Below are 27,968 nucleotides of genomic sequence, written 5' to 3'. Positions count from 1 at the left end.
AACCGGTAGACTTGAGTTATAGTCCCACCATAGGCACGAAAACTGGCTGGATGATTTTGGGCTTGTCACACTGCCTCAGCCTGACCAACTTTACAGGCTTGTTGTTAGGAAAATAGGAAGGAATATTATGTATGTTTGCTTCCTTCCTTTATTTACATAAAAATTAATACAGGCAAATAAAAATCTAATAAATGGTCCCCACTCTTTTGATTTTCCACAAGAGGATAAAAACATAGTTTTGTCAGGAGGTCTGTGAAAAATGAATGGAGTCACTAATTTGATTGTGTTGTTGCTGCTATGGGAGTGGGTAGATGGATGGGGGGTTAGAGGGTTTTTATGGTAGATTTTTAAAAATTTTGAAAGCTGCCAGGAATTACCCATGTGTGAGTTGGGCAGCTATATAAATTTGTTTAATAAATTACCAAATAATAGCAATTGATTTATTATCTCAATGATAATAGTAACAGTGCAATAACTAATGCACACTGAAGAAGCTTACAGGGAATTGGCGACAAAGGCTTAGCAGTACTGACTGTTGAAAGAAAGTCCATCTTTGATTAAATAATGATCAAGGATATGACATAGGCAAACAAATGGGTTTGGAACATAGCAGATACAATATAATTCTGGGAAACAAAGTATGACAAAACCTGGTTGAACAGTGAGAGAACTAGATGGTTTTTAAAAGTGGAGTTTGAAAATCAGAGCATTCTTGCAGTTGTGAAAATATAAGAAAATACATAAGGAATTAATTCCTTTTGAATGTAAAGTATGTGAGATAAGTGCAAAGCTAGTTCTACTAATATCTGACATTTTTCTCACATGACAGTTGCACATGAATGAAATATTTAGCTACATGTATGGAGACTGTTAAACCATAGTGTAGTGTGTAGGTATGTGAATGAACTTTGTTATTCTTTACTACTACTGTAAGGAAAAGATTAGAAGTATTTCCATCTGATTCAGTTTATCAGAGTTTGCTGTGTCATGATTTGGAATTGAGATGAGCTTTAACTGTAATATAGTTGAACTGAGCAAATTTGGAACTCACGGTTAGAAGTTGGCATTTTAAACTGAATGGTGTGAACAAGACAATTTCAGGCTTATTTTTAATGCAGTCCTGGTTAGATTGTATTATTTCATGCTCAGTCTATTTAAAATATATTTTTACCTTTGTTTCATAATCTTCAGTGTTAAAGGGTAAAGCAGACTTTCAATTATGCTTTTATTGTTTTATTTATTTTATAATATACATACACTGCTACAATCAATGGTAGTATATAAGGAGCAAACTGGAAACAGAATATCTCAAACATTAAAAACAATATAATGTAGAAGATGGCAACAGTTGACTTGCAGGCCAAATGTCTATTGATACAAAATGGTGTCTAGGACTTTCCTGAATGAGAGAAGGGTAAGGGCCAAAACCTAGAACTACGACACCTTTGGTCCGATCTAAGTATAGTATATAAAATCATACATTGCAATGTCCTACCTGTCAATGAATACTTCAGCTTCAACCATAACAATACAAGAGCAAACAATAGATACAAACTCAAGGTTAATCGCACCAAACTTGATTGCAGGAAATATGACTTCAGCAACAGAGTGGTCAATATCTGGAATACTCTACCTGACTCTGTGGTTTCTTTCCCAAACCCCAAAAACTTTAACTTTAGACTGTCTACTATTGACCTCACCTCTTTCCTAAGAGGTCTGTAGGGGGCGTGCATAAGCGCACCAACGTGCCTACCGTCCCTGTCGTATTGTTTCTTTTTCTTTTTTCTTTTTCTTATATGTATCCATGTATTCATAACTATCTTTTTACTTATACCTATTATCTTGTAAGCAACTCACAAACCAAATAAATAAAAATAAATATTTGCAAGAACATATTCCAAAGTGTGGTGGCTGATCTTTGAGCTTATGCTCAAAGTGGATTTAATAGGCAATCTTTAGACATGGTGAATGACATTTGGCATGGTGGTCCTGATATATCCCAGTACCATTCCAGCAACAAAACTTTAACCTAATCTGAAGTGAAATTTATTTATTTTTTTATTATTTATCTTGAAGGGAATTTGAGTAGTGTGGTAGCCTAGTGTTGAAGACGCTCGCCTCCCACTCGTAAGATTGAGAGTTCAATCCTAGGTAGTGGCAGGTGAAAAAATATATCTCCTGCGAACTTGTAGATGTCAGGAAATACTTCGTGAAATACTTTTGTCTTTCACGTTTTAAAATGAGAATTATGTTTAGGAAACTATACACAGCCAGCTAAAGAGAATGAATGTGTGAGGAATGAACAGTCTTAAGACTTTCAAGATGAGTCATTACAAGACAGCATTAATAGATAAGACTATTAATCCTTCCAATCATCTCTAGCTTTATTAGGTCATATTTTATCACGGATTGTTTTATGAACAGAGGAGAAGCACTTAAATAACATTCATAGATGGACATGCTTGTTTGCAATTCTGTAAGAGACTCAAGCATGTTTACTGACATAGATCCCAAATTATGGTAATTAAAAGTTCAATTATTGTAATTCATATTTTTGTATAAAGCAGATAAATGAGTAAACTATGGAGTCAACAGCATGCTTACTTGGTATTAAACAGTATTCCTTAAGAACGTAAGAATATTTTCTATTTCAATGAAGTATCTTGAGGATATAGTCAAAAAGATATTAACAAATTTATAGAGGCAGCTATGGACAACTATGTATTCTTGCAAAAATCACAACTGTGACTATGTGGAATATGAGTTTCCATTAAGGAATACCTAGCATCAACAAGTTTCTAGAAAAAAATAACAGATGAAAGTTTTGACTAATATAGCCTACTTTCGACTATTCCAAATTGAGGAAAGTTAGCTATGCTTTTGAAATCTGAAGGTTTGTTGTAATAAATAAGATACATTGGATTGTTCATGTAGACTAAATACTGTTTACACTTCATGAACAATCCAATATATTTAATGTTAGTAATATTATAATCTAGCAGTTTATGTCAAAACTTTGTTTTTCCTGCAAAGTATTGATAATTCCCCTCTCCCAATAACATTCAGTGTCTTCCAGTTTGATACCCTATGCCAGAAAGGGTACAACAGTATCTATCTTTTAAAACACTTTATCAATTTTGCTACAAGAACTATAGATTAAATTAAAAATGTGTTTGGGATGTCTGTTGAATGATTATAAATATTGGCTTTTATTTACTTATTTATCCATGAAATTATCCATAAAATAGCCAACCAATCTAGTAGACCCTGGATAGGCTACAAAATCCATTATGTGATTAAAACAATTGAAAACAAAAAATGAGAAAGTCTGGACTAAAAACAATCACAATAAAAATATAAAATTGGGGCCCAACAAACTCATTTATCCCAGGCCTAGGAACAGAGCCAGGTTTTAAGGGTTTTCTGGAAGCCAAGGAGAGTGGATTCCTACCACCCTTACCTCTGGTGAGATGCTGTTCAGTGACAGAAAAGCCATGCTTCCTTGGTCTCAAAACATGGCAACATTTCATAGAAGAGACTTGGAATGGATCCACTCTGCCTGAATATAATGGGCAGGCAACAACAAGAGATAGGTAGTCCCTCAGACAATCAGGTTCTATGCCATGGAGGCTTTGCAATTAACAACCAGAATTTTGTATTGTAATCTGAAGCCAACTAGCAATTAAAGAAGTTTATGCAGCAGCAGTGACATATGGGTGTAGTGAGAAGTGCCTTTATTGTCCATACTACTGAATTTTGAACAAACTGGATGATCTTCTAGGATTGCCCCATGTAGAGTGCATTGCCCAATCACTAGGTGACTAAAGCATTACTGATTGTCTGAAGAGTCTTTCCAAGGGAAAATAAACAGTTTATTAAATGGAAAATAAAACAATTTTGAGATCTTTACAGGCATGGTTTTTTTTTAAAAAAAAAAATCTTCACAAATAGATTTAATTCTCTGGGCTATGTACTCTTTTTAGTATTTTGGGAGGGTTTAACATTTTATAGGGATGTTAATTCTGTTAGAGCCTTAATATATGCGTTTTCTTTCATTTTTTTCTAAAAATTAGCAGGAAATTGCCCAACTATTTAAGCAGTTGGCTTCTATACTTTGATGTTATGATACCATATGGCTCCAGGGGATGCAGAAATGACTAGGTGACTACATGGAGTTACAGTTGTCCACCTCTAGTTTAGATTAATATCCTGAGTTCTACAAAATATTTTGAGAAGTTCTTTTAAAAAAACAGCAGACAATATTTTCTTTTTTGCTTTTGCAGAGAATATATGTTATATTTTCTTAACAATTTTATCAAGAACCTGTGAGTATGGTTTGTTAAAAACTTGTATATACTGGCTTTTCGTATCATATAAATTTGACTGCTCCTGTTTGATTCTTTAATAAGTGATAGCCCTTCCATGGTTTAGTTCAGGGGTGTCAAACTCAATTTCACCGAGGGCTGCATCAATGTTGCGTTTTACCTCGGGGTGGGTGGGCATGGCCAGCTTGGGGTCACTCATGTCTGAGGCGCCTATGGTGGCCTGAGGGCTCTGCCAGTGAAAATGGGCTCCCGAGCTTTGTTTTTGGCTACAACAGCCTTCTGCAACCCTCTGCCAGAGAAAACAAAGCTCGAGAGGGCCATGTACAGCCATCGCTAGCTCTATTTTTGGCCTCTTGCAGCCCTCAGCCATCGAAAATGGAGCTGGAGGGGCATGCCTCCAAGCATTGTTTTCTGCTGCAACGGCCTGCAGCCCCCGGAGCTCTGTTTTTGCTGTTTTTTGTTTCCCTGTGGGGTAAATCTAAGCATCCTATGGGCTGGATCCAGCCTGTGGGCCTTGAGTTTGACATCCCTAGCTTATTTGATATGATAAAAACAGAATGTTTGGCTTTTCTGTAATAACAACAAGTAGGAATTAAAAGAAAATATTGGAAAAATGGTTCACTTAACAGTGTTACTTATGTAACAACTGCAGTGATTCATTTAATAACTCTGTCAAGAAAAGTCATAAAATGAGGCAAAGCTCACCAACTTAGCAATGGAAATTTTGGGCTCAAAATTGTAGTTTGTGGAAATTTTGTGGTTCAAGTCAGGGACTATCATGTTATGCCATAAAGATAAATGTAAATTTATCATAAAGATAAATGTAGCAAGGATGAATGCAAAAACTGTAACGGGTTTAGTATCTCAACCATGCTATGAAAATATTTGAGAAATGCTAATGAGGAAAATTTGGGAAGACTTCAACCTGATTTTTACTTTTTATCAGGGCATTGAGAAAGGTATCAGTGTAATGTGAAAAACGTATTGCATGTTTAAATCAATCAGGATAGTGAATAGGCTTGAAATAAGGTATGATTTGTGCAAATATAGAATTGAAAGTTGGTTGCTGAATGAGAGAAGTATGTGATGAAACTAAAGCATGCATAGGAATAAATAGAATGGCTCAACATGGAATAAGTCAAGTATATATGGATGTCCCCTTGTAAGCCATGGATATAGGAATGAATATATAAGAGAAATTTGTGGTAATATTAGAATTTTATTGGTTGGGGACTTGAATATGTGTGTGTACTTTACTATACTACTGTATGTTGTTGGCTGAGAGTTAATGTTCTATAATAAATGTTGGCTATATTATTTAGCAAGAAAACAAATTGTTGGTTCATGTCCTTGAGCATGAGTGCACCATGTGAATTTAAATAAAAATGGTGAAAAACTAAAGGAGCTTAATTTCTGTATTTTCATAGGATGCTTATTAAATAGGAAGAAATGGATGGAGAAATTTTAAGGTGGACAAATACTGATAGAAAAGTAGTGGGTGGTATGTTGTCTATTTCAAGTAGTGAAGAAATGAAAATAACTGTTAATAAGAGCATGCTTCTGTCATCTGATTATATGAAAGTATGAATCGTGTATGCTAAGAGAAACATAAAAGTAAGTGGAATGTCATACTTAAAGAGTACATGTGATAATACAGGAAAGAAATGGAGTCAGAATATATAGGTGCTAAATGTATATGGATTGAATACTGAAATGATGGCCAGTATGAAAGAAGTACTTTGAGATGGTTTTGTAATATAGACATAATGAACGAGGATTGTGTTGGCAAAGAGTGTATATTAGAAGACTGAATGGGTCTAGAGCAGGGGTCCCCAACCACCGGGCCCCGGACCAGTACCAGTCCTTGGAACATTTTCTACCGGGCCGCCGGTTTGCTGGGCGCCGCCATCTTGTTTTGATGAGAAAGTGCTTCTGGTGAGCTTTTCCAGTTGGAAAGCGGCGTTTGGGTCCTGAAGGAATCCTCGCGCCTTAGTTTCATCGAAGGGGGGGGCGGCTTCGAACAAAACTAAGGTGCGAGGATTCTTTCAGCACCCAAGGCAAGGCGAGCTGAGCGACCGTCCCGAAGCCCATCGACAAAGGTACAAAGGAGGAGTTGAAGGTGGCGGGGAGAAGCAGGGGACAGCTGGCTGGCCGGTCGCTCGGCTCACCTTGCCATGCGTGCTGATGCCGGTACCGGGCCGCGGATCATTTTGTGATGCCAGTACCGGGCCGCGGATCATTTTGTGATGCCGGTACCGGGCTGTGGCATAAAAAAGGTTGGGGGCCACTGGTCTAGAGCAAGGGTCTTCAAACTTGGCAAGTTTAAGACTTGTGAACTTCAACTCCCAGAATTCCTGAGCTAACATGACTGGAGGAGGAATTCTGGGAGTTGAAGTCCACAAGTCTTAAAGCTGTCAAGTTTGAAGGTCTAAAGGAAGCAATTGAATGAAAATGATGAGATTCTTGAAAAGAGAGAGAGAACGATTCAAGTTTAAAGAACTTTTTAAAATCTTTTACTTTTTTTAGGCTAAAATCCCTTTACGCTATAATTTTTTCACTGGGGAGCAGCTTGAAATCCATGACTAATTTTTTACACTTTTTTTTTCTGCAGCATTTTTCAGATGCAGTGAACAAAACTAATCATCTTCTGATTGCAGTCATAACATAGATTTATTTAGTTTGAGGCTTGATTGTCAAAGAAAAAATCTTTCTTCTTATTCTACCATGCATCCCTTTGTGGTTTTTGCAGGTCTGCCACACAATATTCAGTCCTTCAGATTCCAAAGTAGTTTTTCTTAGGTATCTACTACAGTATACAGGCTTGAAAAGCACCGGGAGCTGCTGGAGAGAATTGAAGACAGTTAAGACCCCAGATACATAGTTATTTCTCACTCCCAGAATATTTTAAAGTCTATCACCAACATTTTATTAATGCTACTCTTACTTTCTGTGGATACTAATGTAATCTCCCAGATACATAAGTCTTCATCTCTTTGCAGAGTCTCTCTGGTATTGAAAAACAACTAATATCTTATCTTGCTGCCTCCCTAGGTAGCAATGACAGGTTAAGTGTTAAAATCTGTTAGTTTCTACTTAATAATACAATGTAACTTATACTTGACAAATTTAATCGTACATTTTATTTTTTTATAAAGTTAAATAGAGCTGTACTTTAACTTTCTAGGGTATGGTGTTTGGTCTCCCTCTCCCTCCCTCTCCCTTTCATGCACTCCTTGATCCAGGGCTGGATATGGATACAAGTTCAAGAGTTGAACTACCATCAGCCACCTCTTGTACACATGGATGACATCAAGTTGAATGTTAAGAGTGAATGAGACATCAACTCACTGATCACCTGACATGGATCTCCAGTGAGGACATTAGGATGTCATTCAGACTAGAGAAGAGTGGCTAGATGGTAATCAAGAGAGGAAAAGTAGTTAGGATGGATGGGATGGAACCACCAGAGGGCCACATAACATTCAGACCAGTTACAAGTAATTTGGTATGTCATAGTCACATGGGAACCATGGCAAGGAAGTAAAAAAGACAGGAACATCCAAGTACCACGAAAGGATCACAGGTCCTGAAGAGCCAGATTAATGGGAAGAACAAGATCCATCCCATCAACACTTATGGTCTATCATTCATCAGATACCCTCTTGGTATAGTGAGCTGGCCCAAAAAGGACATGGAAGCTGCCAATGTGAAGACCCAGAAGCTCTTCATGTACAGTGTACAGAGGTTCCCACCCTAAGTCCAACACCCAGAGACTGTACACTAGCTGGAAAGAGGGTGGACAAAACCCAGAGTACCCAGGAATACATCAGTAAGATGGCACCAAAGATGAGCTTCTGAGAGAATGCCTGAGTCAGCAGAGAATGCCTCCCAGCAGACATTGGAGGAAGTGCCATGGCAAGGCAAAACCCTGCATATGATGTACCATTGACACAGATAGCTGAGGTGGCAGATATTGGGAAATCCTACCAGTGGCTGAAAAGGGCTGGATTAAAAGCACTGAGGCACTGATCATAGCAGCACAAGAACAGCACTAGGCACCAGATCCATAAAAGTAGGGATCTACTAGACAGGATCTAAGTACAGAGTATGAAGAGTGGCTCCAAAAGATCCCAGGAACATCAGAGTTCTCTGTCCTAAAGAGTGCATTGTTAGGAACAGCTAAGATCCTACGCAGAAAACTCCGAGGTCTCTGGTAAAGGAGAATATTTTCTCTAAAAGTATTTAACAGAGTCATGCTGTTTCTGACTGTGTGATGAATTATGAGTGAATCCATATATCCCTATGACTTATGTTGTTAGTTGCATTTGTCTTAGAAGAAAAGCCCTTAGTAACCCTGGAAGTCATAGGCTAGTGGATCACAGGCTATTTGTGAAGTGTGTGAAATAGACATTGTTTGTAATTATACCTTTATAGCAAAGGTATAGCAAAGCCAAGAATCTTTCTCAATCACACAAGATATGACATCTGTCTGCTGGCTTGTTGTATGTTAGACTGCTATATTTTGGAATACAAAGTTAGTAAAAAGATTAGCTACTTCTGCTTTCCCAGCTACTTCTGCTTTCCCAGCTACTTCCTAGCAAAAACTAGGTTTTGATTAAAGAATATACTGAAAGGAATGTGAGTTCTTTTAAAGGAAGCATCTTTGCTAATGTTGAAAATGGAACGATTGAATTTTACTGGAGACTGTGTTTTATGCATTTATTAGACTAGAGGACCTCCAAGGTCTCTTCCAGTAGAGCTGTGGCACTAGAACTTATATACACTCTTATGTATTCATAGTTTGTGTTTTCTTTTTCAGGTTAATATTTTTCAAAAATGGCAGCGGAAACTCAGACACTTAACTTTGGACCTGAATGGTAAGTCTGTCTGTCTCTTTATTTCTCCAAAAGATTTTCTCTTTGAACGTTGATAATATGGTAGCTGGTTTATCAATATATTGCTCCAAATGACTGTGGAAAAAATACACGAGGTGTTGAATTCTTTTTTTAAAATTGCAACTATGTAGGTTATTTATTTAAAGAGTTTATATGACTCTCTATCTCACATATTAATCTTAGGCTGCTCCCAACAACTACTAAAAACATTACATAAAGCACTTTCTCATCAAGGCTACATAGCCATCCATACTACTGACCCCCAACTCAACACAATCCTGTGAAGAGGGGAGGGAAAGCCAGGGTTCATGGCCTTCAGAGGGCTAAAAGAATAGCCCCCCCCCCCCCATATCAGGTGGGAGACTATTCTAAATCAGAATTTCAGTTTGAATTGTGTTGTGCTGTATTGGAGACATCTCAAATCAATTTTATGATGTCCTGTGGTGATATAATTAGATGTTATTTTCCTTTAATCGTCTTTCTTACTTGAAGAAAATATTGATATTCACTTTGCTATTTCCTGCCATATTATACAACATAGGGAAACCTGTGAGATCAGTCTATTACTCTGTATTTACTACTCATGTTGCTTGTATATTATCTGAAAACAAATGATGAGTCAGTTCTGTATTAGATCTAAATACAGTAAAACTGAACATGGTTTTGGGTTTCACAGTAGTCAGTAAGCAAATGAGAGCCTTGTTGAATTAGCCAGTTATCCATCTAATTCAGCATTCTTGTGCTATATAAGGCCAGTCAGGTGCATTCTGAAAGTCACATAATATAAAATAGGATGATGGCCCTCTTTTGCTGTCACTCTAAATAAAAGGTGAGGTGGTAACTTGAGGTGGTAACTTGAGGTGGTAATCAGCAAGTAGAGGCTTGCATATCATGGACATATGATTTGAACAGATGATAAACAAGAAAGAATAAAAAAAGCCTGCTTGGCCAGATTGAGGGAAGTAAAAAGAAAAGAAAACAAGTAGATGGATCATCTAAAACAGTGATCCCCAACCTTTTTTACGCCGCGGCCCGGTACCGACATCAGCTGGGCGCCGCCATCTTGTTTTGATGAAAAAGTGCTTCCGGTGAGCTTTCTACCGGAAAAGCTCACCGGAAGCACTTTTTCATCAAAACAAGATGGCGGCGCCAGCAAGCCAGCGGTCCGGTAGGACTTGTTCCACGGACCGGTACCGGTCCGTGGACCGGTGGTTGGGGACCCCTGATCTAAAAGAGTAGAATTCTGTGAATCAGACCTGATTCAAATTGATATTTAATTAAAAAAAAGTGTGATTCAAGCTGGCAAAGAGATTCTGGGGCACACTAGTTTTGAGGGAATTTATACGAATTTATACAGCATATAGACTGTAATGCCAGTTTTGGGTCAAGTGGTTAAAAATAGGAATTATAAGGTGTTTAAGGTGAATTAACCCTATTAAGTTTTAGTGGGTTGTAAATATTGTAATATTTCATGGACATCATTTTGAATAGTTTCATGGCAATACATTTTTGCCTTACATCTTGTTTAAACAAGAGATGAAACAAGAACAGCACAAAAGCTTCTAAATCAGTAGTGTCTCCAGGAATGGGGGTGGAGTACAGAATAACAAAAGTAGCAGTATGGTAGGGTAAATCCCACCCCTTTTCCATATCCATTGTAATATTTCATGCACATCAGTAGGGATGGCTCTTGCAGCACAGTGCTGCTTTCACCATCCTGATGGAAGTTGCAGAATCTCAAGGGTACCACTGCTCCTGATTGTTCAACAGTCTCTGAATTAAGAAGCATAAAACTCCAACTGTGAAAAGTACAATATTTTAAAACTACAGGTAGTCCTTGGTTTATGACAGCAATTGTGAGTGGAATTGATATTGCTAAGCAGTATGATTGTAAAAGTGATGTTAAGAGATGGCACTTAGCAACAGCAATTCCATCAATCCCAGTTTTACCATTAATCAAGCACCATGTGGGTCCTTTGCTTTGGAAAGCCAGCGGGGAATGTCAAAAATCACACTCACATGACTGCGGCTGTCTGAAATGTTAGAATTGCATGCTGGATACTGGTCATTCAGCACTATTGTAATTTCAGACAGCCGCAGAACAAATGGTTGTTAAATGAGGACTGCCTGCAGTTACAGCTCTGACGTTTCCATAGGCTTTTTGGAATGCCAGTTTTATAACGGCACTGATGAATTACCATTAACCTTGCTTTTATGGGTTGGAATTCTCCTTGTGAAATTCTTGGGTACCACAGGGATTGTCGCAGCTGATTAGCTAGCTTAGGACACCCACTAGTGCTAATATTCTGGCCTTGTTGTTCAAGGATATTCAAGGCAAATAAGTCAGATTTCTTTTTTTTGGATAGCAGTTGGAAGAATGACTTGCCTTTTCTTTACAAGCAGTGGAACTTTACTGTTTCTGATCATTGGGCTTTGTGGAATTGCAGAAGAGTTGGCATAATCAGTTGCCAAAGTTGGCCCATTATTAGTGGCAGTATTCCATGGTACTAAAATTATGGCTTGCTGACATTGCTCTGTTATAGTTACTGTATGAGTGAAAGGTAGCAAAAGCAGGTTGATAGTGAGACACAGTTCCACAAAATAGGTCACAGAGAAAGAGGCTGACATGAATGTTTTTAAGAACAAGAGATGGTAAGAGTTATGATTATACCTTGTGTGTCAGCCTCTTTCTCTTGACACCTGTTCACTCTTTTTGGAGAGACCTACATCTTCCCAGTCATTCAGAATTTAAAAGTAAATTTTGATAGAAGAAAGAATCATAGTTTATTTGCCTTGAGTATAGCAGAGTTGAATTCCCAGAACTGCTGGCAGAATCACCCAGAGGGGTGTCATTTCATACACACAAAAGTGCTTAGAACTGACCACATTGAAAAATTAAAAGCTGGGAAAGTGAAATTCTAAAATGAATGAAATACAAATAATAGCCTTGCTATCCTACAAAAATATTAATAGGCAACAAGTATAATAAGATAGTAAAATAATTAGCTGGTACTTGACTCATTGAAGAGTCCATTGCATCATTCAACTCCTTCCCCCTTTTCAGCATTCTTTAAATATACTGTCTAAGTGAAATTGTGGTACATATTTATCAAATTTATATGGCCACCCTTCTCACAAGAAGGGATGCATTTATATTTGTATGTATGTATGTATGTATGGCATTCAGCTTTGTTCGGGTATTTTCCCACGTCATTGTATTTGTGCTTTTAAAGTTGTAGCAACGTTTCGGCAGAATCTCATCTGCCATCATCAGGTTTCTGTATTGACAATACAGAAAAGCAAAATCACCGGCTTGATCCACAAAAACACACTGAGACATAATAGTGACCCAGAAGATGAACAGACCTATGGAACAGCTGTCCTGCACTACATAAGAGGTACTACAGACAAAATTAGTAAGATACTACACAGACATCACATCAAGACTGCCTTCAAAACAGACAGAAAAATAGCAGCCATCCTTAGAAACCCCAAAGATAAAATTGACCTGGAAAACCAAGGCATATACGAAGTCCCCTGTGCATCATGCCTGGCCACATACATTGGACAGACCAATAGAAGAATAAGTACCCGCCTGGATGAACACAAAAATGCAGTCAAAAAGCTGGAACACACTTCTTCACTAGTCCAACACATGGAAGCCACAGGTCATAGTATCAACTTCAATGGCACTAAAACCCTAGCCACTATAGAAAACCCCAGCCACAGAATCATCAGAGAAGCCATAGAGATTGAAAAAAGACCAGAAAGCATGAATAGAAGAGATGATTCCACCAGGCTGTCAATCATTTGGAAGCCTACACTCACAAACAAAAAAATCTCCACACCACAAGCCAGGCAAACACCTGGGCACAAACAGATCCCCCCTGATACCTCCAGCTCAAACACACCCCAACCAGGCACCCAGATGAAACCCAGCTTCCCAACTAATGATAGCCGTCCATTTACCCGGATCCAAGCTGCACTAAAGGCCTCCAATAAAGTAACACAATGTTGCCAGCCAATCAAGATACAAAAAGAGCCAAAAAACAGACAGAAGATATTAGAAACACCAATCAAGCAGAACACAGCAAACTCCAAGACAAATAAACACAGACCAAGATTCCCAACCAATCAGGATGAAGACAAAACCATTCTGGCACAGCAATAGGCTGCCCCAAATTTAAATCTGAAACCACTGTAAAAGTCTGACTCACAGATGAACACTATACAGAAGCCTGATGATGGCAGATGAGATTCTGCTGAAACGTTGCTACAACTTTAAAAGAACAACTACAATGACGTGGGAAAATACCCGAACAAATCTGAATACCATACATGTAAGTACCCGCGAAAACTTAAGAAAACAAATATATATATATATATTTTCTGAGGTTCTCGCGGGTATTTGTATGTGGGTCTTTGGTTATTCGGGTTTTCTCCCGCGTAAGATTGGAAATATCTAGGCAACGTTTCGATGAAGTCTCATTCATCATCTTCAGGCTTGTGTCTTCTGCTCTGTGCTTCTGAGAATATATATATATATATATATATATATATACATACATACATACATACATACATTATACATACATACATATATTATTCAGCTTTGTTCGGGTATTTTCCCACGTCATTATAGTTGTGCTTTTAAAGTTGTAGCAACATTTCGGCAGAATCTCATCTGCCATCATCAGGCTTCTGTATTGTGTTCGTCTGTGAGTCACAGCTTTCAGGTCTTTTTTCAATCTCTAAAAAGACCTGAAAGCATGAATAGAAGATATGACTCCACCAGACTGTCAATTATCTGGAAGCCTGCACTCTCAAACAAATAATCTCCACACCACAAGCCAGGCAAACACCTGGGCACAAACAGACTCCCCCTGATACCTCCAGCTCAAACACACCCCAACCAGGCACCCAGATGAAACCTAGCTTCCTAATAAATGATAGCCATCCGTTTACTCAGAGCCAAGCCGCACTAAAAGCCTCCAATACAGGAAACACAATGTTGCCAGCCAATCAAGACAAAAAAAGCTACAAAACAGACAGAAAATATTAGAAACACCAATCAAGCAGAACACAGCAAACTCCAAGACCAATAAACACAGACCAAGACTCCCAACCAATCAGGATGAAGAAAAAACCATTCTGGCACAGCGTAGGGCTAGCCCCAAATTTAAAACAGAAACGGCTGTGAAAGTCTGATTCACAGACGAACACAATACAGAAGCCTGATGATGGCAGATGAGATTCTGCCGAAATGTTGCTACAACTTTAAAAGCACAACTATAACGACGTGGGAAAATACCCGAACAAAGCTGAATACCATACATATAAATACCCGTGAAAACTTAAGAAAACACACACACACACACACACACACACACACACACACACACACACATATTGAAAAGAATAAATGTCAAACACATTCATATTATTCCCACATACACATGATTAAGCACAGAGCCACTAATTCCCTGAGAACCCCAGGTCAGGCCTTGAGGGACTCCTGAAAAATAAAGAGAGATGGAGTTGTGGTCACTTCAGGGAAGCAAATGTTGCATAAGGCAATATGCCATAGCAGAGAAGGCCTATCTCCTCAGGCCTGCCAATATAATCATTCTCCACCATGCTGTGGAGTCTGCCACTATAAAAAGCCAGCCTCTGCTGAGAGCCCCAGCTTTTTGACTCAGCTCTTTGACATAGAGCTAGTGTCTCTGAACTCTAGAATAGTTAAAAAGCAATCTATAGCAAATCAACAGATCTGAAAAAAAAAAGGGTCAGGCCGCAGGAACTGCAGCTTACAGAGAAGAGGTGTTATGTGCTGTTTTTAGAAGCACATATGCAGCTAAAGTTTGCAGTAGGTGAAGCTTCTGGACAGTCTTCAAGGGCAGGGCCAATTAGAGCAGAGGTTGCCAACTGGTGGTCCGTGAGAAAATTTTGGTGGTCTGCAGCGCACTCGTGTCTGCAACAGGTGATACCGGTGGCAGATGGTTTGATGCACGCGGGGAGGGTAGCATGCAAGAGATTGTTGCATCAGTGCACTTTCTGGGTGTTTCTGACCTGCGAGGGGAGGGCGCAATCTCCCGTGGCCCTCCCGTCAGGAGGCGCAAAGCGCTCGCCGCCCCTCTGGCAGCCACCAAGCCTCCTCCCACCATGCTTCTCTTTCTCCTCACCAGAAGCGCTCATATGCCCAGTGGGAAGGAGGAGGCTTGGTGGGTGCCAGAGGGGTGGTGAGCGCTTTGCGGTTCCTGAGGGGAGGGGTCGAGCCTCCCCCTCGCAACATCTTCACCTGAGGGCATCACTGGCAGCTGCTTCCTGCGGCTCAGGGGGTCTGTGCTCTTCCCGCTGCTGCTCGGCCTCGATGCGCGGAGGCAGGAGGCAGCAGCCATGACATGGGTTTACTAGGGAGACTGCAGGATTGCCCCAGCTCCCCGCCAGCCATTTGGTCTTCCGCATGTGGCCCGTCGGCCTCTGGGCATCAGATTCCCACCACCCAGCACCAGTTCAGAGGTTCCTTTCCCCCCACCCCCACTCCCGGGACAGAGAGACGGGTGGGGGAAAGAGAGAGAGATAGAAAAGAGAGAGAGAGAGAGAGAAAGAGAAAGAAGGGGGAAAGAGAGAGAGAGAGAGACAAGACACAGAGAGATAGAGAGGGAGAAAGAGAGAGGGGAGAGAGAGAGAGAGAGAGAGACAAGACAAAGAGAAAGAGAGAGGGCAGAGGGAAAGAGACGACAGAGAGAGAGAAAGAAAGAGAGGAAAAGAGAGAAAACAGAAAAAGGGAGAAAGCGGGAAAGAGAGAGACAAGACAGAGAGAGGGAAAGAGAGACAAGACAGAGAGAGAGATGGAAAGAGAGAGAGACAAGACAGAGAGAGAAAGAGAGAAAAGGGAGAAGGGAGAGGGAGAGAGACAAGACTCAGAAAGAGGGAGAAAGGGGGGGAAAGAGAGAGACAAGACAGAGAGAGAAAGAGGGGAGGGGGGAGGGAAAGAGAGACAGAAAGAGGGAGAGAGAGAGATCCCTGTGTTTTGTTTTCTGTGGGAAACAGGTCCAAATGACTCTTTGAATATTTAAGGTGCAGAAACAGGTAGCCAAGCTAAGTGCCTGAGGCACCCCATCCCATCAGTGGGAGTCCAGGCGCTTCAGCGAGCGGCATGCTGGATTCATATTAGTGGTCCGCAAGATTTAAAATTATGAATTTGATGGTCCCTGAGGTCCAAAAGGTTGGAGACCCCTGAATTAGAGCACATTACAATAATCCAATCAGGAGGTGCTTACGGCATGAGTAACTGTGAGTAAAGTGTTCCTCCCCTTCTAGGAATGGTTATAATGGTTATAACTGACTACCATACAAATATGTGCAAGAGTTGTGAATCAGCAGGACCCCCAGATGTCTAAGACCATACAAGCCGACACAGTACCAAATTTTCATAGTCCTAGAACTGACATGCTCCAAAATCCAAAGCCATACAGTCTTGCCAGGATTCAGCTGAAACTTATAAGTTCTTCATCCATACCCTCACAATTTCCAGATTGAGGATAAGAGTATATAGTATTGTTGTAGTTCACCGGCAGCAGATGCAGATAGCTGAGGTCTCGGAGAGCAAGGACTCGGATGAGGGGCCTGCGTGTGATGCAGGGATGGGGCCAGGACTGTCAGAGAGTAGAGTGCTGCCTTTGGCGCTTATGGAGGTTGGCAGCAGTGATGCAGAGGACTCTGAGGAGCCTGTGTCCAGTGTGCGCATGCGCAGGGTTGCTTGAAGGAAAGAGTAGCTGCAGCAGCACGGATGACTCAGGAGTAAGGCTGCAAGGTGATGGCCCCTCCCTTAAGGGATAAAAGCCAGCCCTCAGAGGTGGGATTCTTTGCAGGAAGCAAAAAAGTTCTTGCACTTCAAGTCTTGTGGAAATTCAGACTATCCTGGTTTGTGTTTGGAGACTTTTGGTTTTGAATATTTCCTTGCAATTTAATCTAGTGTTCTTGGCAGCCTTGCACAACCTTGGCAAGGCTTGTTCTTATCTGGGACAATTAGTTTTAATAGCATTTTTACTGTGAATGAACAAAATTCACAGAGAAGTATTAAACACATTTTGCTTTTATCTCTGTTTGGTTTTTGTTTGCTTGGAACGAGGCTTGGGTCAGAACAAGTATTAATTCACCAGGGCAGAGATGTACACAGGTAGTCCTTAATTTACAGCCAAAATTTGGACTGGAATTTTTTAAGTGATGCAGTTGTTAAGTGAGTCATCACATGAAATAACTGATTTTATAACCATTTGTGCCATGGCCGTTAAGCAAATCACTGTGGTCGTTATGCAAATCCTGCCTGCCCAATTGTCTTTGCTTGTTGGAAGCTGGCTTGGAAACTTGTAAATTGCAATCACATGACTGCTAAACACGGCAATCATTATAAATGTGAGCTGCTTGCCAAGCTCCTAAATTGCGATCATGTGACTGCAATGGTGGTACAACAATTATAACTTGAAGTATGGCTCTTTGCCACTTTTTATGAGGTCCCCATAACTTTGGTCATCATTTGTACTGTTGTAAGTCAAGTACTACTTGCAAATTGGATGTTGTCAACATCTGATGATACCTCACCCCATGGCAATGGATGATGTCACTAAGTGGACTTTGGGTTTATATTGATTAGGAGTAGAGTAAATATGGAACCCTGCAGCACCCCCACACCGTAGGGACCAAAGGCAAGATCTCTTCTCTCCAGTCACTATCAACTGGAACCAACCCTGGAGAAAATGCCGCTCACCCCAATAATCTGAGACAGTCCTGAAGGATACTATAGTTAGTATCGAAAGCTGCAGAGAGGGAAGAGTCAAGTAGGGAAAGGATGAACCCACAATCCTCATTCTGCTCTCACCAGAGATTATCTAACAATACTCCAAATTTGTCTCTTCTTTAAAAAAAAAAAAAAACTTACACATTGGGTTGAAATTTCAATCACTGGTTCAGTACCTTTTTTTTAATCCATTGTTTTTAGTTTAGATCTCCTATGATGTATCTATAAAGTTTGGGGTTTACCCAAATTTTACTTACACATTAAATGAACCATTATGTATTTGTATGTCTGCAAAGGTCAGTCACCTTCTTGGATCAAATTAAAAGTTATTGTTTGTTTAATGCCTAATTCATATAATATTTAAGTATTGTATTTTTAATATACTTATTTCGAGGCAAGTTGCATACCTTATTTGTTGTTCAGAAAGTAAATATTTTGCAGTTCTACAGGATATTTTCTCTGTTCTCTTCTGTTCCATCTGTTATTAATAAACATTCTGGCCTTGTACAGAGGTAACTGGCTCCCTGCAAATTCTGCTTTGAAAGTCAGCAATCAGCCTTGCGAATGCAAGCTCTGTCCTTTTTTTGGAACAAATTTCTACCACCTTTGCTGATAATAAATATACTGGGTAGCAGAGCAAACCAAACTTAATGCAAACCACATTTCTTTTAATTGTGATCCAGAGACATGGTAAATTATATTTCAGTGTCATATTTATAAGGAAACTAGTTTTACTTTCAGAAAAAAAAGTGTGTAAAGACAAGGCTGCTATGACTGCTTTTGGGCTTTTTGCCATTGTTATATTGTGCTGGTCTTAGAATTAAGAAAAGCATTACTTGTTCCATTTGGGGGGGGGGGGGTAAATAATGTAAGGCTGCAGACACTGATATTCCCCAGAAAAATTATTTTGTGTCCACTAGTCTCCGTCCTACCTGCTTCTGAGGTGGCTGCATTGAGATCATTCCAGGTGCCTTGAAATTTCCCAAGGAGACATTTTTGAACTATCAAATGCTTATAATATTTCCTGAGTTAGTTGGTCTAATCTGGTAACAAAGCCACACTGATTATACTATGCGTTAGACTATTGCTTTAGGCAACTGGGGCCAATTGAGTATAGTTTCCTTTTGGTTATTCTGTGTTGTGGTTAGCTGGCAGCAGGTGCGGATGGCTGAGGAGAGTGAGGACTCAGATGAGGGGCCAGGACCATTAGGGAGTGGACTGCTGCCTTCAGAGATTGTGGGGGCTGGCAGCAGCGATGAGGAGGTTCCCGAGGAGCCCGTGCCAAGTGTGCGTGCACGCAGGATTGCTCGCAGGAAAGAACAGCTGCAACAGCATGGGGAACTCAGGAGTAAGGCTGCAAGGTAATGGCCCCTCCTTCAAGAAGATAAAAGCCAGCTGTGAAGCTAACGTTCTTTGCAGGAAGCAAAGACGTTTTGAAGCTCAGTTTCATGGACATTACAGTATCTTAAGTTGGTATTTGAAGACTCTTGTGTTGTGAAATAGTTCTTATCTGTGATTTTTGGCAGTCTCGCACAGTTTTGGCAAGGTTGTGTTTATCAAAGTTAATTAGTTTGCAACAGCCTTTTAACCGGGGATTCGTAAGACTCATTAAAATGTTTCTGTTCCTTTTGATTATTGTTTGTCTTATTGGAAAAGGGTTTGGGTCAGAACATATTGTTACAGTGTATGGCCATAATTTTTATTTTTGTATTTTATATTTATATCTTGTACATGTTTTAACTTATGTGGGTTTCAGGGGAGTGTGTTTGTGTTTGTTGTTATACATCGTCCCGAGTCACATTGTTTGAGTTGAGCAACTTTAGAAACTTAGTAAGCAAGTAAATAAATAAGTAAAGATTACATTGTGTTTGGAATAAAGCTACTCTATAAAAGTATTTCAAAGGTTCAAGGTTGGAATAAAATAGCTAGACTGATTATTTTAATACATAGAGAAATAATATTCAAATTGAACATTGATTTTTTTTATTTAGTTGCCATGAAAACAGTGGCCACAGGGTGGCAGCAGATTAATAGGATAAAATTCCAGTTTGTTTGCTAAATCTTTCATTTTTTTTAATAACAGAGGAAATGTCACTTGATACTTTCAATAGTTACTGTATTATTTAACAATAGTTATTTACTTTTATTTAATACCTACAATGAGGCTTCAGAATATTTAGCAATTAGTGGGAAGTATATAAAAGATGCTTGGTGGAATGATGAAATAAAAGTGGTTATGAATAAGGAAAATTGTATACAAGAAAATGATTCCTCTGTTATGACAGCAGCCAACTGATAATTTGGAGTATGTAAAGATTGTATCTCCTCCTGACTTTGGATAGATTTCCTTTATAGTAGATGTCATGAATTTTATTTATAATGCCATCCTTGTTGCCATGCAATGAGCAAGCAACCTAAACTGATGCATCATCTCTTCTTTATTCTGAACAGTATTTTTGGACATTGAACTACCTTGTGTCAAAGGATTAAATACCTTTCTCTTTGTAATCGATATGCTTTGTAAGATGGTATACCTAATTCCCAGTTGTGACATTGCCTCTGCACTGAGATAATTCAACAAATTTTCCAAAGCCATGGCTTAATGATTCACATAATAGTTTTGGAAAGTTTATTTAAATTACTGGATATCAAACTCCACCTATCTTCTGAGAAAGTTGATTGGGGGGGGGGGTGGAATCTAGGAACAAATGCTAATTTAGAACAATCAGAGATGCAATATGCTAATTTAGAACAATAATAGATGCAAATGTTGGATTGCACTCGTATGGTGACTAGCCTTTGTACGTGGGTACTCAGAGTTTCTTTCTTTCATTAATTAATTAATTAATTAATTAATTCATTCATTCATTCATGATAAGTGATAAATGATAGCAGTGTTCCAATACCGAAGGGGCTGTGACAAAGAGGGGGTCAACCTATTCTCCAAAGCATCTGAAGGCAGAATAAGAAGCAATGGATGGAAACTAACCAAGGAGAGAACTAATTAGAACTGAGGAGAAATTTCTTGACAGTTAGAACAATCAATCAGTGGAATACCTTCCTTCCAGAATTTGTAGGCACTCCATCACTGGAAGATTTCAAGAAGAGATTGGACAACCTATACCATGTCTGAAATGGTATACGGCAGTGATGGTTAATCTTTTCAGTGTGTATGTGTGCATGTATGTGTGCGCTGCAGTGCCAGAACCCAAAAGAGAGAAGTTGGCTGTTGCACATGTGCGTGGCGGCCAGTGGCACTTCTGGGTTCCATCACATGCATGTGCGCTGGACACTTGGTCTTCCTGCAAAGACCAGCTGGCTGGCACGCATGCACACGACAGAACCCAGAAGAGAGTAGCTGGCTGCATGCACATGCATGCCGGACCAGCTGTCCAACTCACGTATGTGTGATGGAACCTGGAAGAGCAGCTGGCAACGGCGGGCATACCCATAGAGTGGGCTCTGCATGCCACTTCTGGCATGTGTGCCATAGGTTCGCCATCATGGGTATAGGGTTTCCTCCTTGGGAAGGGGGCTGGACTAGAAGACCTCCAAGGTCCATTCCAACTCTATTATTCTGTTATTTTATTATTAATATCTGATTTTACTATTAAGAACCCATATAGTAACATTATTTAGATTAAAGAAGATTCACTGACAACTGGAATGATAACTAAATATTCTATTGATTTCAGTGAGTGTACTTTCACTATAATTAAAAATATTGAAAGTGGGTAGATTTTACTCTTATTTGGTTAACAGTCTATATGATGAACTTCCAGTCAAAACTCCTTTTAAATCCATAGTTTAAATTAGACATATATTTATTAAATGTATCATGTAATTCATTTTTAATCAACTTTTTTTCAAAAATGGGAGCATTTATGATATATTTAGGTCAGAAAATTATATAGTTTTGCCCCGTCAAAATACAAAGCCCAAAAAGATTTTTTATTGTACTCATGTTTATTGTATTATTTGCTAATCCAATTGAAGAGATTATGATAGCATTGAAATGGAGGAGGGAATGCAAGTATAATAAGGACACAAAATCTTAAGAGTAGAAACCTGTTCAGAAAATTATTTCAGCCATTGAAATAATTATTGTACATGATTATTTCAAAGCTTCAAACATTATTACTGAAAAAGTTGTTAAGACAACTTACCTGATCTTACCACATTATTCAAGTTAATAATTCAGACTAAAAGTAGTTCTTCTATGCAGGTCTTAGTTATAATGGACCAAATGCGCATATTCAGGATAGTTGATTTGATATACATTTTAGGTCTATATTCTGCTTTCTTCAAATGCTAGGAAAGCAGCAGGCAGGATGGAAACCTGCTGCTTTAATTCTGCAGTCCATTGAAAATCAGGCTGTGAAGGTAAATAGCTAGATAAAGGAAGAGAAGAGGTTAGCTCTGGAATGCTTTCTGCGTGCTCAGCTAGTCTCCAAATTTTACAAGATGCTGTTGGAAGTTCTTAGCCTCTAATATAAAAGTCAATATGGAATGTAGAAAAATAGCTTTTTGTTAGGCTCATTTGTAATGAGGAGGCCTTTGGAAGACCAACCATTCCACAATGGAATTAATCTTCCTGTATCTACTGCTAGGCTCAAAAAAGTTATATCCAAACGATAGAATTTGACAACATAGAAATGATTGGGAAATGAACAGGTTAATTACAGAACTGGTAAACTCTCATTCAATTTAATCTTATTGCTTGGTTAAAAAAAAGGGTAGAGATTTTTTTTGAAGGACTTACTGTAACTGTTTTTTCAGGTGTCTTTTGTACTTTGGAATGTTGTCAAAGCTTTGTCATACAAAATAGTTGTAAAACTGATATGAATGGAAAAGCAGGTCTGAAGTTCTGGTGGACCAGACTGGTGGACCAATTACATTGCTTTTCTCTGTCTTGAATTGTAACAACTTCACATTTCATCTTTTTCACTTCTGTATTTGATCACAGAACATTTCAGGTTGAATACAATATAACAGACATGACAGATGACAGATATGAGGACACTTGGGCAAGAAGCTTTTCAGTAATTTTACAGTGTTGTAATTTTTTGCCAGGGTATGTTTGGCTTACATGAGTCCTATGTTTATATAGAGGCCTGTTTGGACCCTTCTACAATTTAAAAAATTATCTAGCAAGAGTCATGTCCTTCACTCATACCATGCAATTGGGCATCAGTCCAACTAAACTATGGGCATCAGTCCAACTAAACTATTTCAGTTTGTGATCACTGCAACATCAGCAAGTTTGTTCTTGAACTGATTATTCTCCTGCTTTATTGAAATTATTATAAGCACTGCTATTTAGCTACTGAAAAGACTTGCAAGACTTGTAATTGTTCTTTGCACTCGTAAACCACTGCCTGGCAATAAGGTTTAAGCGTGACAAACTCCTAGCTTAATATAGCCCCTATTCTTCCTCTAAATCAGAGATGTCAAACTCAAAGCCTGCATCTGGCCGCTGGGGTACTTAGGTCTGGCCCATGGGGCCACCTTGGAAACAGCAAAAATGTGGTGTCTCTACCTACCAGCAAAAACGGAGCTGGGGAGGGCCACGTGCAGCCCTCCTGAGCTCCGTTTTCCCTGGCAGAGTGTTTCAGGACGCCATTGCAGCCGGAAACAGAGCTCAGGAGCCTGTTTTCGCTGGCAGAGCACCTGGGCCATCACAAGTGCCCCAGACATAAGTGACATCAAGCTGGCCATGCCCCCGAGGTCAAACGCAACCCTGATGCCTCCCTCAGTAAAATTGAGTTTGACACCCCTTCTCTAAAATCTTATTCTTGCAATGTGCTTAAATATTATTATAATGTACGAAAAATATTCTGGCGATCAAATTCTCCATCATAGAGAAAGGATATTTAGATGTGTGCCACTGTCACTGGCATTTATTTATTTAGCAGTGTTAATAAACTGCCCAGATTATAACATTCTAGTTAACATTCTAGTTAAACAAAAACAACAATAATAAACAGCAGTAATTCTAATATGAAAAACAGAATATGCAACCAAGATGGATGCTCACAATCAATTCAGGACAAGGCATATTAGAATAATATAATTTTTACTATATTTGTTATAAGGAAGGTGGAACAAAACATACCTTGCTAGAAGTGTTTCAGAAATTGCCTACAAAGGACTCAGAGTATAAGCTTGCAAAATTTGATTCCTAATAGGTTAAAAAAAAAGATTCCGGTGTGACATGAATCTTCATAGCCACTGTCCTAATGAGAAAATTACATGTATAAAATACTAATTTCATTGATTTCTTTCTCCTCTAGGCTTCGAGCTCTATCAAGTGGTGGGAGTGTGACATCTCCTCCTCTCTCTCCAGCTTTGCCAAAATATAAATTAGCTGATTATCGTTATGGAAGAGAAGAAATGTTAGCACTTTTTCTGAAAGATAATAAGGTAAGTAAAGGGAAAATAGTCATATCTATATTGAAATATGTGCATAGTTATTATGTTATGTTACTACAATACAGGAGTAAGCATTTTAGACTCAAATATGCTAAAGAGAGATTTTAAATAATTATTGATTAAACTACTAAAAAGATTTATGTTCCTCTAATCAACAACATTGTTTTTCAAAGGTAAAGGTTGTGCACTGCTGTTCTAATTAATACTTATGAAACGATTAGTAAATTAATTGAGTTGTATCAAAATTTCCTTGTTGAATGAAAATATTCTTTAGATTCAGTCAGTCATATTTTTTTCTTTTCTTTTATAAATTATTCATTACATTGATTACTTTAACACATGGACTAATTCAATTAAAGTTACAAATATTTTGTGGGCTGGCACCACTAGTTTTCACTAGTATTCCATCTTGTATACTAGGTGATATTGCTCCATTGCCTGGAGAATTCACTAAGAGAACTCACATAAATTTGTTACTTAGCTGTAAGTGCAGCTTATAAAATGATTATCTGGACATACCAGATAATCAGTAACAGATAGCCAGTAACAGAAATATTTGTATCAGTAGCACCAATTTTTCCACTGTTGATGACAATTGCAGACCAACTGAACAAAGCTGGTAGCCTGGAATATTTGTCTGCTGAAATCACAGGTTATTGAAACATAGAATGAAAAGATAGGAAGGATTTGAATATAATATAGTCCAAGCTTCTATCCAGTACAGGAATCCTACTAAACTATCTCCAATACATGTCTATCTAAACTTTGTCTAAAAAACTACAGAAAAAGACAGTCCACCAACTCTTGAAGAAGTCTATTGTTGAACAGCTCTTACTATTAGGAATTTTTGTGTGTGTGATGTTCAATCAAAATCTACTTTGTAATTTAAACATATTCTGATTCTGTTCACAGAGCAGCTGTAAACAATTCTGCTATGCCATCTACATGACAGTCTTTTAGATAGTTGAAAACAGCAATCATACCTCTTTGCAATTTTATCTTCTGTAAACATACTTATAACCTCCAACCATTCCAGATATACTGTATTTTTTCACAAAGGTCCCTTATCATCTTGGTTGCTTACCTCTTAGTATGTTTACATTTTAGTTTGTTGAAGTTCTTTCCAAAATGTGGTGCCAGAACTGGATGCAGTATTCCAGCTATTGCCTATTTAGCTATGCTAAATAGAGAGCAATAATGACTTCCTTTGTTCTTGGCACTACAGTAGATCTCTGCTGATGTAGCCTAACACTTCATTTGTATTTTGCAAATGCATCAGAACTGCCTGAGTTGCTTTATAGTGAAATGGGCGGCACATAAATTTAACAATCAGTAAATTGTTGGCTCATGTTCATTGTGATCCACCAAGATACATAGACACTTTTCATGTATTTTGTTTGTTTTGGTAGCTCCAAATCAGTGTTGATTCCTGGCTATTGCTGGACTACTGCCTACAGTTTCATGCCTAAAATGAGATTATAACACATGATCTCTTGGTTTGTAGTCTGGTGCCTTGGCTTTCTTTTTAAGGTGTACTGTGCCCAATATAGGTACTTTCATCCTATATTTATGCTTTTGGTTTTTCCTATCTGATAGAGATTTTTCCTACCTATCTCAATTTGTTCCTGTTAAAATTCATCCTGTTGACTTTTGCCCATTGTTCTTCCTTGTTTACATTCTTTGAATCTTGACACTGTCTTCCTAATGTTTGCTATTTCCCCTAATTTTCCATCATGTAAAATTAATAGTCATATTTTCTAACTTCTAATTTGAGTCATTTATAAATGTGTTGAACAGGATAGGCCTAGAACATAGTCTATGGTACACCACTCAATTTTTCTTTCAGTTTGACATGGAGCTGTTAATGAATACTCCTTGAATGCAATTGTTCAACTAGCCATGTCCATCTAATGGTAACATACTCTACCCATATTGTGATATTTACTCTACTAGAGTGTCATGAGATTTTGTCAAATACTTCACTATAGTCCAGGAGATGTAGTCATGCAATGTTGCACTTTTCAATCTCTGCTTAGGAACAGAAATTCTGGTCCTAATTACTATAGTTAAGCAAAGACTATCTATAGTTTGAGGGGATTCAGAATATTACAAGTTTTGGGAGTTCAGAGTGGAATTCTATATTATCAAAATTATCAGTCTTATCACTTGCCATTATTGCATTGCAGTACATCTGTTTATATTGCTGATATGCTACAGCCAATTACTGTATGTCTTGAGTTCTCAAAAGTATAACTTAACTGGGTCATAGAGCTTACTACTATGGTGACATTCACCTTATCATTCATCCTAGCTGAGGTAATGATATTGCAGAGAAAAATTTAAATAATGTTAGTGTGAATCATTGAAAGTGAATCCTTTTCTGGTTGTCTTGCTGATGATATTGACGTCTTCCTTCCATTATTCATGAATTCTTCCGAATATCACTTCTTCAATACTGCCTGATACAGTCTTGAAGATATTGGTGTTTCCACCAACTGATCCAACTCTTCAACAGATTGTATTTTTACCAAGCAGCCATAGTTCACACATTGTAGATTATTTATTTGATTATCGCCCAGGTCTTCCACTCTGACAAATAATGTAATTTGCAGGAATTATAAATCAGGGTTGGTACTGATGAACGTTGTATCAGTGGACCTGATTTTGATTGCGAGTTTTGCAGGTGTTGATATTTTTATTACTACTTGCTTCTTCTTGAAGTGAACTGTTTTCATTCAATTTGTATGGCTGCCTATCTCACTAAGTGACTGTTTAGAAATTAAAGTAAATTAAATTTAAAAAAATAAAAACAATTACAATAATACAAAAATGAAAATATATGGCAACTGAGAATAAATCGCCCATCATAATCCCTAAATTAACTAAAAAACAGGTCGCTGTGTATACTTGGGCCCCCAGACCTGGGCACAGTTTTTTTAAGAGCTTATAAAAAACTGAAGAGTTGGGATAATTATAATTTAAAATACAGGTAATCCTTGACTTGTGACAGTTTGTTTAATGATCGTTTGAAGTTATGTAACTGAAAAAGTGATTAATGAACAGTACACACACTTAATAACCATTGTCCCTATAGTCACGTGATCAAAGTATTTCTGATTATGTATGGTAATGTATTTGTCAGTTGCTGCATCCCAGATCATATGATTGTCATTTGTAATCATCTCAGAGGGCTTCCAACAAACAAAGTCAATGAGGGAAGCCAGATTCACTTAAAAGTCATGTGATTTGCTTAAAGATCAAGGCAGAAAGATTGTAAAATTGGGTGTGTCTCATTTAATGACTGCCTCACTTAGGCACAGAAGTTCTATTTCCACACGTGTGTGTGTGTACACACACACACACACTTACAATAATGAACTCAGAATTCCAGGACTCTTCATATATACTTCAATGATCAGCCAATTCACTTGACTTTGAATTCAGTGTGCTTTAATTTGCTTTAAATTGATGATTTTCTTCTGGGGATTAAATTCCTATTCTTTTTTTTTTAATGCA

General features: G+C 38.5%; 1 protein-coding gene across 4 annotated transcripts in view; it reads left to right on the top strand.

Annotated features, from left to right (window-relative positions):
* Positions 1-27,968, top strand: part of GIGYF2 (GRB10 interacting GYF protein 2) — a 97,140-nt gene that overhangs the window by 1,431 nt on the left and 67,741 nt on the right. For all 4 annotated transcript variants that reach the window (XM_026685045.2, XM_087964831.1, XM_026684976.2 and 1 more), the window contains exons 2-3: positions 9,145-9,202; positions 24,314-24,443. In XM_026685045.2, the coding sequence (XP_026540830.1) occupies positions 9,162-9,202; positions 24,314-24,443 (171 nt within the window). In that variant the 5' untranslated portion in view covers positions 9,145-9,161. The remainder of the gene's footprint in view (positions 1-9,144; positions 9,203-24,313; positions 24,444-27,968) is intronic.

Source organism: Notechis scutatus, chromosome 4 (genome assembly GCF_049901735.1).
Source record: "Notechis scutatus isolate UNSWTSFEM ecotype Mainland chromosome 4, rNotScu1.2, whole genome shotgun sequence".
NCBI lineage: Eukaryota > Metazoa > Chordata > Lepidosauria > Squamata > Elapidae > Notechis > Notechis scutatus.
The sequence above is the reverse complement of the archived record's forward strand: the minus strand, read 5'-3'. Positions and strand labels throughout refer to the sequence as shown.